Source organism: Hyperoodon ampullatus, assembly GCF_949752795.1.
Source record: "Hyperoodon ampullatus genome assembly, chromosome: X".
Taxonomy (NCBI): Eukaryota; Metazoa; Chordata; class Mammalia; order Artiodactyla; family Ziphiidae; genus Hyperoodon; species Hyperoodon ampullatus.
Genome location: NC_136913.1, coordinates 117,227,130 through 117,242,516, shown reverse-complemented (window position 1 = coordinate 117,242,516; position 15,387 = coordinate 117,227,130). Strand labels below are relative to the sequence as shown.

Below are 15,387 nucleotides of genomic sequence, written 5' to 3'. Positions count from 1 at the left end.
GCTTCCGTAGTTGTGGTGTGTGGGCTCAGTAGTTGTGGCTCACGTGATGAGTTGCTCCACGGCATGTGGGATCTTCCCGGACCAGGGATCGAACCCGTGTCCCCTGCATTGGCAGGCAGATTATTAACCACTGGGCCACCAGGGAAATCCCCATACTGGTCACCTTTTAACCAACCTGAGCAATATAACTGGAATACAATACCAAGATTATAGAAATTCAAAATTACAGTCCAGTTGATAAAACTTGGACTTAAAACATCTTTTCAGAAAGTTCAATGTCTGCCTTTTAAGGTTACTATGAAATTGATTTCATATTTGGTATTATGTTGTGTGCTTAGGTAAAACGTGTGATAGATTTCTGTATAGCAGGAGGAGAGCAGGTAATGCTGCTCATCAGAATGGATAGACTCTAATATTCATACAATGGAAGAGAACACTTAGGCTTCTTATTGAATTAAATGAGCCACGGATGCAATTTCATGCAAGTCCAGGATACATTTATTCCACCTTTACTTCTGCCATTCTCTTATTCCAATCTTGACAAGGTAACTTTTGCATAGTATTTTATTTCATTTTGTTTTGTTTTATTTTACTTTATTGTGTAAAGCCTGTGCTTTGTGCCACTGTGATCTCCAGTCTTTCAACCCCCCACTCTGTTCCCCCAGTTCATCAACTCCTTTCCATTTCCCTGTGTTCCATGTTTAGTCACTTCACCCGTATGCTTGCTACTGTCCTGGAATGCCTTGCTTTCTTGACATTTGACCATACCAACCCTAACTTCCAATCTTTATACTAGTAAAACTGTTTCTTCTGCCTTGAGGAGGTGGAGTTGCCTTTCTGATTATTATTTACAGTAATTTGCTATAGCCAGTGTCTAAAATGAGGCATATTTTCACCCTGATGACCCCAGTGGACTCAAGGCTATTTTGGACTGGACTGGGTTCCTGAAATTACTCAGGTTTTGTTCTTCACCAAAAAATGTAAGTAATACCTCAATAATACTGCCAGATTTGTTTGTCTATAGAGTACAATTTTGATGAGCAGTCATGAAAACTGGCCAAATGACATATCAAAATATGTTTAAGCAGGTCAGATTTAAGAATTTTATTGATCAACACATGGATTTTGGTTTTATTTCCATTACATAGATTTGGTCATGGGTCAAAAGTCAATTATAACTTCTGATTGACTATACCTATTTTGTTCATAAATATAATTACATCAAACCAAATATTTGGAGGTCAAATCTTTCTTGTAGAACTATTGATAGACACAACAACATGAATGAATCTCAAAGTGATGATGTTAAGTGCAAGAAGCCAGACAAAAGAAAGTTCCATACTGTATGCATCCATTTATATAAGGTTCTAGAAAATGCAAACTAATCTATAGGGATTGAAAGGGGATTGTTCGTTGTCTGGGATTTTGGGGGAAGGGAGAGAAGATGGGGTTGAAAGGGTACAAGAACACTTTTTGGGGATGATGGAAAGATTTATCTGAATTGTGTGTGTGTGTGTGATTGTATCACGGGATGTATACATATGTCAAAATTCATTAAATCATACATCTTAAATATGTGCAATTCATTATGTCAATTATATCTCAGTAAAAGTATAAAAATCATTAGCAAGGAAAACATGTTTGTTTTAAGCCATTAAAACATCTACTGTGTACCAGGCACTCTGCTGGGGACAGTGTTCATTAAGGCAGACAAGACCCCTCCTCTAGGGGAGGGTACATTCTGGTGGAGGAGACAGATCAACAGTGATAATAGTAAAGTCTGGTAAGTGTTACTACAGGGTAAGAAGGGGAAGCCTTGAAAACAGGCAGCAGGATTATCTAAGCTGGAGAGGGTGGTGATGCTGAGTACCATGCATTTGCCCAGATGAGGCTATACTGTTGGCCTTATCATACATTTCCCAATAATATGACTATTTTAACTGGTTATGAAGATGTTTAAGAATAGTTCAGATCTCTTGTTATAGACCAGTTTTTTCCCAGAGCAGTATTTTTAAGGCAGTGTTTCTTGTTAGGGAAACATCAACTTTCCAGACTGTAGTGTAGACAGAGGACAAGTGTTCTTTTGTTCTCAAAAGCTCTGTTTTCAAGTGCTTTTTACCCGTTGATGTGACTGTGTCTGAGCCTTTGCTAAGGGTACTGCAGCTGGATTGTGTAGTGGAACCAGGTCCAGAAAAAGAATCACTCAAGAATGCAAGTAAACAGGATGTCAGATGTTATCCTTAGTCTATTGCCCTCAACATAGCTTTTTGGCTGCAAAGTAAAATGCCATTCTTCTAGCTTGTGCTTATACACAGTGATGGCTGACAGCAGGAACAATCTTCCTCTGCTTGGCATGTTGTCACCGTGCAACTCAACATGTTTTGCAAGGCATGATTGTGACATATCATCTCGGTGAGACAGTATGAGGACATGTGGCCATTTCTTGGAAGAATTTCCCAGCCTACCTTCTTTGAGCCCTGTTGTGCCAGCACAGCTCCCCACGAGGCTCAGATCTGTCTGACCTAAGAGGCAGTTGGCATCTTCCTCTTGACAGAAACCAGATTTTCACCGGGGCTAGACTATATATTGACAGCTTCTTCCCAGACTGGCCCATGAGTATCTCATTTCTAAGGTCCCCTGAAGTGCTGGCTCACCTCTGTTTTCCCAGAGCACTCGCTTCCTTCTCTCTCCTCCCTCCCCAGCATCCTCCTCACTTCCTTCCTTTACAGCTTCTTGCACCCGTTGGTTTTTTTTTTTTGTGTGTGTGTGTGTGTGTGTGTATGTATTTCTTCTTCTTCTTTTTTAATCCCAATGAATTTGTTTTTCAGATTTTGAAAAAGAAACCCAGTGTTATCCAGGACTTTTTTCCCCCCCATTTATTCTATTTCCACATCTCTGAGTGTGAGCTCTGTGGTTTTCAAATCCCATAATTGGAGTGGCTTCCACTGTTGCCTAAGAAAAGTTCTTTTAGAGCTTTGCGCTGCAAGCACGAGAAGAGAACTCATAAAAAGGAAGACAACAGCAGATGCAATCGCGGATGTGGCTTAGTCCTTGCAGCTGCCCCAGAGAGCTGTTCGGAGTGTACAGTCCTCAGTAATGAATCCAGAAGAACGCATCGTGACATGGCTTATATCTTTGGGAGTATTAGATTCCCCCAAAAAGACCATCTGTGATCCGGAGGAGTTCTTGAAGTCCTCGCTGAAAAATGGGGTAGTGCTATGCAAACTGATCAACAGACTTAGGCCTGGCTCTATAGAAAAGGTAAGGGAAATTTGCAGTATCTTTGGGGTTGCTTACCACAAAAGAGCAGCAATAATGTCACTCTGGAGATTTTCGATTGCCTGGGTCACGGGACGCTCCTACTTTAATCTCTTTCTAAGACTTCGACTTTCTTTCTGTTTTTGTAGTTGGAAAAAGTCGGAAAATGAAATGTTATCCTTTAGTAATTGGCCACCGAAGATTAGTACAGTAAAAACCTGTTACACCACTGGTGTGAGGGACAAGGAGAAAACCCATGTCACGAGCTTGCTCTGTCATAGAGATGCATGTTATACCTCCCTGTGTACTGAGGACATGTTTTGAACTTGGGGTACATGTGAGTCTGAGGAAAAATGGGATGATTTATAAGAGATACAGATGGTGTTTATTGACGGTATGACTAAATTCAGTGTAGATTTTCTTCACAAAGAAATAAAATACCCATTGAAAGAAAGAAAGGCTATTTAGCAACCAGGAGAAATAATCCAAAATGTCACAACACATTCTGTTAAAACAAGAGACACCAAATATATGTTTCAGATGCAACGTGTGTTCAAAGTGAAACTAACCTTACTCTCTTTTAAAAATCCAAAATTGTGAATGTTGGAAACCCATGGTCACGAGGATGTGATTAAAAAAGTGGGCACTGGGATTTCCCTGGTGGTCCAGAGGTTAAGACTCCACGCTCCCAATGCAGGGAGCCTGGGTTCAATCCCTGGTCAGGGAACTAGATCCCACATGCCGTAACTAAAGATTCCTCATGCCGCAGCTAAGACCTGACACAGCCAAATAAAAAAAAAACAAAAAGAAAAGTGGGCACTTTAAGTAAGTTTATAGGTGGAGCCCTACTATTATTTTCTTAAGGTCAGTAGGGAATGTGATGCTGAGTACAGTTCTTTTGCTTATAATTTCTCAACTTTCAGGGTTTCTCTAATTTGCTATTACTACGCTTTGGCAGAAAGCATGAGAAAAAGTTTGTAAGTAGAGACGGCTTGGGACTAAGGGTTTGGTGACATTTGAAACAAGACCGACCGTTTAGATTTTTGCATCACTTCCTTCAGTGGTTAATTTCTCTTCCTGGATTGACAGCAACGTTGGCCCCGCCTTAAAAAGCCTACCTTATCTACTTATCAGTGAATGATGCAATGATGTGACCCGCATGTGATGACAGTCTCCAAGTGACATTTGACTCTGTTTCCCTAGTACTGTCTGGAGCCCCAAACTGAAGCTGACTGCACCAACAACATCAGTGACTTCCTGAAAGGATGTGCAGCCCTTCAAGTGGAGGTAAGCCCACCCAGGTTGCCTTCCTTGTGGTCATCGTTTTTCACTCTGCTAATGAAGATGGTGTTGTAGTAAAATTAGTTGGTTTATTTTCACTGTGAAACAGAGGAAGCATTTTATGGAAACCATGGTTAAGATCGGTGGTCCCCAGTCGTGGCTTGCTAGTTTGTCTTTTCCAGAAACCAATTCCAAAACAAAACAAAATAAAAATTCAAAATATGTACCTTCTGGACTTCCCTGGTGGTCCAGTTGTTGAGACTCTGCGTTTCCCCTGCAGGGAGAAAGAGTTTGATCCTTGGTCAGGGAACTAATATCCTGCATGCCACCAAAAAAAAAAAAAAAGAAAAGAAAAAGAAAAAAAGAGCAAAATATGGTACCTTTTATCCTACTGTATAGCACAGAGAACTATATTCCATATCCTGTGATAAACCATAATGGAAAAGAATATAAAAATAATGTATGTATATGTATAACTAAATCACTTTGCTGTACAGCAGAAATTAACACAACATTGTAAAGCAACTATACTTCAATTAAAAACAAAACAAAACCAAAATATGGTACCTTTAAAAAACAGCACCCAAGCCCTGAAAACAGGCTTCCAGTGCCAGAGCTTGTATGGTGTGAGTCCCTACTTAAGTGGAGCCCAAAGCAGGCCACTGGCTGCTGCAGAGTGTTACTGTAATCCCCCTGAGTTGGGAAGAGTGGAAAGCTTATTGTCATTTTTTCCCACTAACACTTTAGAACAGAGGCCTTGAAAGAACCTGGCCCTGAGGTAGAAATTGTAAATTAAATTACGTTGCATTCTTTTATGTTACGTGGCTCCTTACAGTAAGTATAGGGGGGTGTTGCTGAAAAGGAGGTGATACTTTCGCCTGTGTGTCAAATTATTTAATGTCTCTGTGCCTCAGTGTTTCTATCTGTAAAATGGACACAATAATAGCTACCTTTTGGGGTTGTGGTAAGGATCAAATGAGATACTGCATAATAATTTAGAGCTAAGACCTCCAACCTCCAAAGATCTATGAAGTAATGTACGTAGAGTGCTCAGCTCAGGATCAAGGACATAAGTGTAGATGTGCATTAGTAGTATTACTTGTGGAGAAGTATTAGTAGTGGTTTGAGCCTGGATTCGGACATTAGACTGCTCAGGTTCAAATCTCAGTTTTCTCCCACTAGTAGGTTTATGACGTTGGGCATGTTACTTTACTATGCCTCTCTGCCTCAGTCTCCCCACCTGTAAAATGGGAAGAATAGCAGCTCCTGTCTCATAGGATTGGTGTGAGATTTCAATGAATTTGTGTCCCGGAAGAGTGCGTGTTACATAGTAAGTCTTCTTCAAGTGTTAGCAATTAGTAGTAGTAGTACAAGTACCTTTGCCCCAGATAAACTTTGCTTCCTTCAGAATTTTTCCTAAAGCTAGCCATAGCATCAAGCTATGCTTGTCTCTGAATATTTTATTCCATATTTCCCTATTGCCAAATTTTAGCACTCTCTGTGTGTGTGTGTGCATGGGCACATGAGTGTGTATGGCTTTTGAGGTAGGTGTAACCTACTCTATATCCCTTATGGAATCATATCTGCTATGAGAAGATCATGGTATTTTCTTTTTTATTTGATAAATAAAAACATGGTGAGGTTGCCAGTGATTTATGCACTCTGAAGCTGCCAGAAGGTATACCGAGCTTCTTTGTGGTTCTAAGAATACTAGATGATACAGAAACACCTCCCGGGGGACTTCCCAGTTGGCACAGTGGTTAAGAATCTGCTTGCCAATGCAGGGGACACGGGTTCGAGCCCTGGTCCAGGAAGATCCCACATGCTGTGGAGAAACTAAGCCCGTGCGCCACAACTACTGAGTCTGCACTCTAGAGCCCGCGAGCCACAACTGCTGAGCCCATGAGCCGCAACTACTGAAGCCCGTGCGCCTAGAGCCCATGCTCCGCAACAAGAGAAGCCACTGCAATGAGAAGCCTGTGCACTGCAATGAAGAGTAGCCCCCACTCTCTGCAACTAGAGAAAGCCCGTGCGTAGCAACGAAGACCCAACACAGTCAAAAATAAATAAATAACTAAATTTTAAAAAAAGACAAAAAGGAACACCTCCTGGGTCTGGCATTGTTGGAGAATGAGTCATTTCACATAAGTGGATTTTTCTGATAACTAATGCTTACTCCATTAATTTTTAGCCACTTTGGATACAAATCTTTCTAAAAAAGTATAACATAATTTTCGTTTCTTACATGAAAGTCACCAGGCATACGTTGATTTGTTTTTGATAATTCAGGCTGGCCTGAGCATCAGATGAATATTGTAAGGAGGCAATATCTGGCATCATGGTTAAGCACATACCTTCTCTAGTTTGACAGACTTGGGTCAGAGTCTTGGCTCTGACTGTGTGACTCTGGGAAAAGTTACTTGGCCTCTCTCTGCTCCAGTTTCCTCATCTGTGTAATGGAGACATTAGTAATATCTACTGCATAGGATTGTTTTAAAGATCAAATGAAATAATGCACTTAAGACACACTTCATATGTCACTGCACATAAGACACGCATGATAGCTGCTCACACTGTTATTACTAGGTAGTGTTGTACACAGAATTATGCCTGTAAAAAAAAAAAAGCAAAATTATGTCTGTAAGGGGTGTATAGCAGCCATACCGAGGCACCCCTAGAACCCTGAGGGAAGCCTAATAAAATCAGGACATAAGGAATGAGACTGAAAGCAAAGCTGGGGTGTACCCAAGCAGCCAAGAACACTGACCATCCAGTCTCAAGCTCCCAAGTAGCTAGGGAGACAGACATCAACATAAATATTTGCAAACTTAAAAAAATTAATTATTTTAAAATTGAATATATTTGACATACAAAATGGTGTAAATTTAAGGTGTATGATGTGTTACTTTGATAGATTTATGTATTGTAATATGACTGCCGTTGTAGCTCACATCACCTAAGTATAGTACAATATTGTTCTCTGTGTTCACTACAGCGGGCATTAGAGCACTACGGCATATTTGCTACTCATTGCAAGTTGGTACCCTTAAACAACGTCACTTTTCATACCCTACCCCCACCCCTTGGTAACCACCATTTGACTCTCTGTTTTTTTATGTTTGACTTTTTTAGATTCCACATATAAGTGAGACCATACTGTATTTTTCTTTCTCTGTCTGACTTACCTCACTTAGCATAATGTGCTCCAGGTCCATCCCTGTTGTTGCAAATGGCAGAATATCCTTCTTTCTCATGGCTGAATAACAGTCCATTGTGTGTATATGCCACATCTTTTTTTTATCCATTCACCCACTGATGGGTATTTAGATTGTTTCCGTATCTTGTCACTTTAGATAGAGTATCTCTCAGACAGTGCCTAGTATAGGGCATGCTGAATACTTTTTTGTTGACGCTATAAAACTGTTAATGTATGAAAAGCAAGAAGAGCAGGGCTTGATTATTGCCAAGAACACACTATTATTTATATAAAAAAGAGTGGCAGCTTGAAATGGTCAATTTGGAAATGTAGAAAAATGAAGCTGGAGATGCAGCAGAACACTGACAATTTGAGTGTTGGCTGTGGGGCACAGTGACCATATGAAAGAGCTGTTGCCTTCTGACCCTCTGGGTGGCCAGTTGGCCTCTGCAAGTGACCTCCATCTTTCTGTTCTCATATGGCCACAGTGTCCTAGGGTCTCTAGGGGGTCACACAGCTAACAACTGGTCAGGGAAGTCTGCTGAAACACCTGGGAGACAAAGGTATCTCTGAAGCACCTCCCAGACTTTGATAGTTTCTCTCTCTCTTTTTTTCCAATATTTCCCCTTTTTCTTTTTTTTAAATTTAATTTAATTTTTAAAAATTATTTTTTATTGAATGAAAAATCCTTTAAATTCTATAGTGCTTTACAATTTTCAAAAGTTTCACACACATGATTTCATATAATCCCATAATAACCCCTTTTTCCCCCATCCCTATATTGCCCCCCCCACCTTCCCTCTCCCCACAGGTAACCACTAGCTTGTTCTCTATATCTGTGAGTCTGCTTTTTTTTGGTTTTATTCACTAGTTTGTTGTATTTTTTAGATTCCACATATAACTGATATCATACAGTATTTGCCTTTCTCTGTCTGACTTATTTCACTTAGCATAATGCCAAATCCATCCATGTTGCTGCAAATGGCAAAATTTTCTTCTTTTTTATGGCTCAGTGGTATTCCATTGTGTGTGTGTGTGTGTGTGTGTGTGTGTGTGTGTGTATAATATATTACATATTCTTTATCCATTTATCTGTTGATGGACACTTAGTTTGCTTCCATACCTTGGCAATTGTAAACAATGCTGCTGTGAACATTGGGGTGCATGTATCTTTTCGAATTCGTGTTTTTGCTTTTTTTGGTTATATACTCAGGAGTGGAATTGCTGGGTCACATGGTAGTTCTATTTTTAGAGAAACCTCCATACTGTTTTCTACATTTCTACAAACCTACAAACCTAATATACAAACCTACAAACCTAACATACACCTAATATACAAACCTACAAACCTAGTCTACAAACCTAATATATAATGTTTTCTACATTTTCTACATTTCTACAAAACTCTATTTTTGAGAAACCTCCATACTGTGTTCCACGGTGACTGCACCAATTTATTTATTTGTTTATTTATTTATTTATTTATTTAAAATGTATTTATTGGCTGCATTGGGTCTTTGTTGCTGCACACGGGCTTCACTTGTGGTAAGCAGGGGCTACTCTTCATTGCAGTGCGAGGGTTTCTCATTGCGGTGGCTTCTCTTGTTGCGGAGCATGGGCTCTAGGGCACGTGGACTTCAGTAGTTGTGGCACACGGGCTTAGTTGCTCCGCGGCATGTGGGATCTTCCCAGACCAGGGCTCGAACCCGTGTCCCCTGCATTGGCAGGTGGATTCTTAACCACTGCACCATCAGGGAAGCCCTGCACCAATTTATATTCCCACCAACAGTGTAGGAAGGTTCCCTTTTCTCCACATCCTCCCCAACATTTGTTATCTGTGTTCTTTTTCGTGATAGCCATTCTGACAGGTGTGAGGTGATATCTCATTGTGGTTTTGATTTGCATTTCCCTGATGATTAGTGCGATGTTGAGCATCTTTTCATGTGCCTGTTGGCCATCTGCATTTCCTCTTTGGAAAAATGTCTATTCAGGTCTTCTGCCTATTTTTTAATTTGGTTGTCTGTTTTTTCGATGTTGAGTTGTATGAGCTGTTTATATATGTTGGATATTAACTCCTTATTGGTCATATCATTCGCAAATATTTTCTCCCATTCAGTAGGTTGTCTTTTCATTTTGTCAACGGTTTCCTTTGCTGTACAAAAGCTTTTAAGTTTGATTAGGTCCCATTTGTTTATTTTTGTTTTTATTTCCTTTGCTTTAGGAGATGGATCCAAAAAAATATTGCTGTGATTTATGTCCAAGAGTGTTCTGCCTATGTTTTCCTCTAGGAGTGTTATAGCATCCAACCTTTAATCCATTTTGTGTTAATTTTTGTGTATGGTGTTAGAGAATGTGCTAATTTCATTCTTTTACAAGTAGCTGTCCAGTTTTCCCAGCACCACTTATTGAAGAGACTGTCTTTTCTCCATTGTATATTCTTGCCACCTTTGTCATTGATTAATTGACCATAAGTGTGTGGGTTTATTTCTGAGCTCTCTATTCTGTTACATTGATTGTCTCTTTTTGTGCTAGTACCATACTCTTTCGATTACTGTAGCTTTGTAATATAGTCTGAAGTCAGGGAGCATAATTCCTCCAGCTCTGTTCTTCTTTCTCAAGATTTTTTTGACTATTTGGGGTCTTTTGTGTTTCCACACAAATTTTAAAATTATTTGTTCTAGTTCTGTGAAACATGCCATTGGTATTTTGATGATAATATCTTTTGAAACACGAAGTTTTAAAATTTTGATGAAGTCAAATTCATCTTTTTTTCTTTTGTTGCTTGTGTTTTGGGTATCATAGCTAAGAAAAACCATTGCCTGGTGCAAGGTCATGAAGATTTACTGCTACATTTTCATCTAAGAGTGTTCAAGTTTTGCTCTTACATTTAGTTATTTGATCCATTTTGAGTTAGTTATGTGTATGGTGTGAGATAGGTGTCCAAATTCATTCTTTTACATGTGGATATCCAGTTGTCTCAACACCATTTGTTGAAAAGACTATGCTTTCCCCCACTGAATTACTTAATGTAGCTGTGTAGTAAGTTTTCAAATCAGAAAGCATGAGCCCTCCAACGTTGTTCTTCATTTTCAAAATAATTTTGGCTATTCTGGATCCCTTGTGTGCCCATATAGATTTTAGGATAAGTCTGTCCATTTCTGCAAAAAAGCCAGCTGGAATTTTAATAAGGATTGTGTTCAGTCTGTATATCACTTTGGGGAATATTGCCATCTGAACATTATTAAGTCTTCTGATCCATAAACACAGGATGTCTTTCCATTGATTTAGGTCTTTAAAATTTCATTCAACAATGTTTTGTAATTTTCAGTGTACACGCCTTATACCTCCTTGGTCCAATTTATTCCAAAGTATTTTATTCCTTTTGATACTACTACAAATAGAATTTTTTTCTTAATTTCATATTTGGGTTGTTCATTGCAAGTGCATAGAAATGCAGTTGATTTTTGTATATTGATCTTGTGTCCTTCAACTTTGACTTGTTCATTAGTTCTAATAGTTTATTGGATTCCGTGTGACTTTCTTGTACAAGATCATGTCATCTGTGCACGGAGATACTTTTGCTTCTTCCTTTCCAATCTGGATGCCTTTTATTTCATTTTCTTGACTAATATGCCTGGCTGAAACCTTCTATACAGTGTTGAATGGAAGTGATGAGAGTGGACACCCTAGTCTTGTTTTTGATCTTAGGGGGAAGCTTTCAATCTTTCACCATTAAGCATCATGATAGTTGTGGGTTTTCAATGCTCTTTATCAGGTTGAAGGTGTTCACTTCTATTCCTAGGTTTTGAGTGTTTTTATCACGAAAGGGAGCCAGATTTTGTCAAATGCTTTTTCTGCATCTGTTAAGATGACCACTGCTTTTGTCCTTTATTATACTGATATGTTGTGTTACACTGATTAATTTTCATCTGTTAAATCAATCTTGCATTCCTGGGATAAATACCGATGGATCATGTTGTATATGCACATAGAGATTTGTGCACATCTGTCATTATTCTTGACACATCTTTCTTCATAGAAATGGAATTACTGTGTGAAAATTTGATACTCTCAAATTCCTCTACAAAAATGCTGAAGTTATACTCTTACCAATAGTGTAGAAAGTGCCTTCTTCTTCATGTCCCTGGTGGCCCTGGATATTATTTATCTTCAATGTTTGCTAAAACGTTGGGTGAAAATGGTATTTCATTTATTGCTATAATTTGACTTTCATGATTCCTAGTGAGTTTGGATATCTCTCATGCCTTTATAGTTCATTTGTATTTCCTTTTCTGCAAACCAAATACATCTTTCTTATTTATTTACAGAATGGAGAGGGCAGGGAGGACACTCAGGCCTCAAGAGGAAATCTTCCAGAACATATGGAAGAATCCTCATGTCTAGGTAGAGTGTCGCTAATGTGACCAGGAAGCCCCTTGACAACACTGTCCTAGCAATGCTAGTTTTGTCTTTGTTCTGCGTTTGAACTTGGCGGGAATCAGGGACAGATACAGTTCTTGCGATCATTTGAGAGTGGCCAGGGTGCTACCTCTCTGACTGCATGGTCCTGGCTACAGCCCCAGGAAGGACTGGTCTGTCTCAGCTCTAGTCCTCTGGTTTTCCTTTCAGCCAGCCTTTCTCCCTGCCTCATCTCCAACAGGTACTTCTGCTTTGTCACCTGCCACCCTTATGACCCATACATTGCCAGGGATACCCTACCCTCTCCTATTCTGCTCCTGGGCCAACCCTACTTTGTAAAGAAGATGTTTTGTTCATGAAGGATATCATTGAATGTATATGAGGCTCAGTTAGTGCTTCTGCCTCTCTTTCTCCCTCCTTCTCTCTCTCTCTCTCTCATCAGCTGGTATCAGTATGGCTTTTTCTTTGCCCCCACCTGCTCACTGCCTCCTGTCTCCGTGAGTCATCCCATCTGCCTTGTCACTGGAACAGCAGGGGCGCCCTCCCCAAAGTGGGGCCTGTGGGATGGACGATCTGCCATTTCCAAGGGGCTGCTCTCATCATGAGTCAAGGCAAAATCTCCCGTAAGAGAGCTCTGGCTCTAGGAGAGCAAAGCCTCCCTGGAGCCAAGTGCCTGGAGTGAGGCAGAAGGCCAGGCAACTAAGCAGTAGCTGCAGTGGGTAGCAGCAGACCTTCCTTCAGGCCCTGAACCTGCCACCTTCTTTCGGAGAAGTCACAGTCCTCTTCCCTCGGCCTCGGTTGACTCATCTGTAAAATGAAGAGACTGGAGTAGTGATTGGTAATGTCTCACTGTTGGACACTGTTTTTAACTGGCCCGTTTCCATCAGTTTCCGCTGGGGAAAGCTTTGTATATTTAGCCGCTCAATTTGAGCTAGTGGGAAGACTAAAGAGGATTTTGTAAGTTGTTGGTCTTTTTTTTTTTCTTTCTTTCTGTTGAGCCAATCTGACACTCCTACTGGAATTGCCCTGAGTTACATCAAATGACACCCATGACTCTGGCCATCCTAATCTACCGACTGCATTGTATTTCTGTAAAAACTGGACTTCAAGTAAGGTCGGAAATATTTCCCATCTATCACGAACCTTTTCATTCTCCATCAAAGAGAGGATCTGATGTGGGGCCTGTTATCCGAGAGTCCGGGAAGGGCAGCCAGGACAGCTGGGGGAAAGGAGGGATGTGGAGGGCCGCTGGAGAGCGCTTCCTTGCTGGGGTGTCTCAGCGGCTCACCAAAGAGCTTGGGGGGTCCGAGCTGCGTCGGGGGCTGGAGGAGGAAGCGGGCCACCAGGTAGGGCTGCTCTGTGAGGCCGGGATTCCCACCCGAGGCTCTGGCAGAGGCCCGCTGCAGGCCAGGCGGCGGCAGCCCGGGGCTCGGGGCCGAACCGGGCGGCAGCAGCATGCGCAGTGTGGCCGCCGCCGCTGCTCCGCGGTTTCTGCTGCTGCCACGGCTATACCCGGGCGGCGGCGGCGGCGGCTGCTGCTGCTGCTGCTCTACCCTGCGCCGCTGTCACTTCCAGTTCCTACTTCGGAGATCCAGGTCCGGGTCACTGCTTCCACGCCGCTGGCCCGGTCCCTCCAGGCCGCTCTCCCTCCCGGGCTCTGGGCGCCGGGCTGGAGGGGGCCAGCGAGGTACTGAGAGCAGGGTCCGGAGCGGCCGCGAAGGCGGCTTCCCAGGGCAGCCGCTGCCCGCCCGCCGCTGCCCCTCGCGCCCTCGACCGGCTCGCCGCCAGCGCACCCAGCGGGGCGCGTCTCCCGCACCCAGCTTTCCGCCCTCCCAGCGTCCCCGCCGCTCTGGAAACAAGAACTTGAGGGCAAGAATCTGGCTTCCCTTTATATTAAAAAAGGGGGGGGGGGCATTAAAAAAATTCCCCGGACTAGAGTGGTTGCGGGCGCTGCACGGAGTTTGGAGACGGGCGCCCCCTCCTCGCCCGAGTCCAGGAGCAAAGTTGCAGCCGCCCCTCCCCGCCCCGGAGAGCCGAGCCCAGCTCTCCAGTTTCGCCCTGGTGGCGGCCGCGCTCGGGGCAGGGTCCCAGCTCCGGCCGGGTGGAACGGTTCCCGCAGCCTTGGCACGGGCTCGGCCGCCCGCTCGCCGGCCCCGTGACTCGGGAGGGCGAGCGGCTTCCCGGAGGCGGCGGCGGCGCGGCTGGACCGAGCGAGCAACCGGAGGACCAGCGGGCAGCGGCCGAGCCAGGTGACCTGCCCCGGGGCGAGGGGGTCAGGGGAAGGGAAGCGCGCGAGGGCCTGGGGTGGGGGCGAAGGACCCCGCTTGGAGAGGAGCCGCCTTTCCTCCCCGGGCCGTGGCCGCGGGGTCCGTCCTCCGCCAGGGCCTCGCGGGGCTCTGAGCTCCGGGGTGCGGGGAGCGGGGGCGGGGGCCGCAGGCGGAGAGCTGGGAAGCGCCAAACTTAGGGGCGAGTTGTCCGGCTCTGGCCGTGAGCTTTGCATCAGACCGGATTCCTTCTTTCCCCTGGAACCAGGGCGGGAGTCAACAGTACTATTTTTTTGATACTAACTTGACCCCCCCAACCCCCGGCATCTGTACATTTGGGGATATTTTCGGTGTTGAGTACACAGGTCTGTCGCAGGAATGGTCTGTGGATGGGGAAAGTCCTGTATCTCCAAGGTGTTCAACGTGCCTGTGGTTAATTTTGAGTTTTCATTTTCCAGTCATTTAGGAACCCAACAGGTATGTGAGCGATTTAGTTTCTTAGCTCTAGAGTGCAGAGCCCTTAAGTTTATCTCTGTCTCTTCGAGAATCTTATATTTTCATTTTTGGTTTGATAGTGTTTTTGGATCTAGGGGTGACTCACATGATTTTTTTTTCTTTTCTTAATGCGTAGTGGGAGTAAAAATAGAGTCCTAAGGGAATATATTTTTCTATGCAACTATGTATATTTTTGTCAAGAAAAGCTTCACATAAACCAAAAACCATTACAGAATAGGAGACAACTTTTAAGGCAAGATTCTAAGGTCCAAACTGCTTTTCTAACTTATATTTGCCTGGGAACCCCACAATTTGTCCTTGAACTTCCTGTCTTAATTTTTTGACATTGACCATGGTAAGAGGAGCTTGGATGACATCATTTGCTCGAGCCACAGTTCTGGTGTTCCGTGACTGAGAGCGCCTGTCTCCAAAACGTAAGGCCTGGGCTTGCCCTTGTACTTCAGCTGAGGCATT

General features: G+C 43.0%; 1 protein-coding gene across 2 annotated transcripts in view; it reads left to right on the top strand.

Annotated features, from left to right (window-relative positions):
* Positions 1-3,096: 3,096 nt before the first annotated feature.
* Positions 3,097-15,387, top strand: part of ARHGEF6 (Rac/Cdc42 guanine nucleotide exchange factor 6) — a gene marked incomplete at both ends in the record, with an annotated part of 109,051 nt that continues 96,760 nt past the window's right edge. For both annotated transcript variants that reach the window (XM_079727043.1, XM_079727042.1), the window contains 2 exons: positions 3,097-3,261; positions 4,462-4,545. In XM_079727043.1, the coding sequence (XP_079583169.1) occupies positions 3,097-3,261; positions 4,462-4,545 (249 nt within the window). The remainder of the gene's footprint in view (positions 3,262-4,461; positions 4,546-15,387) is intronic.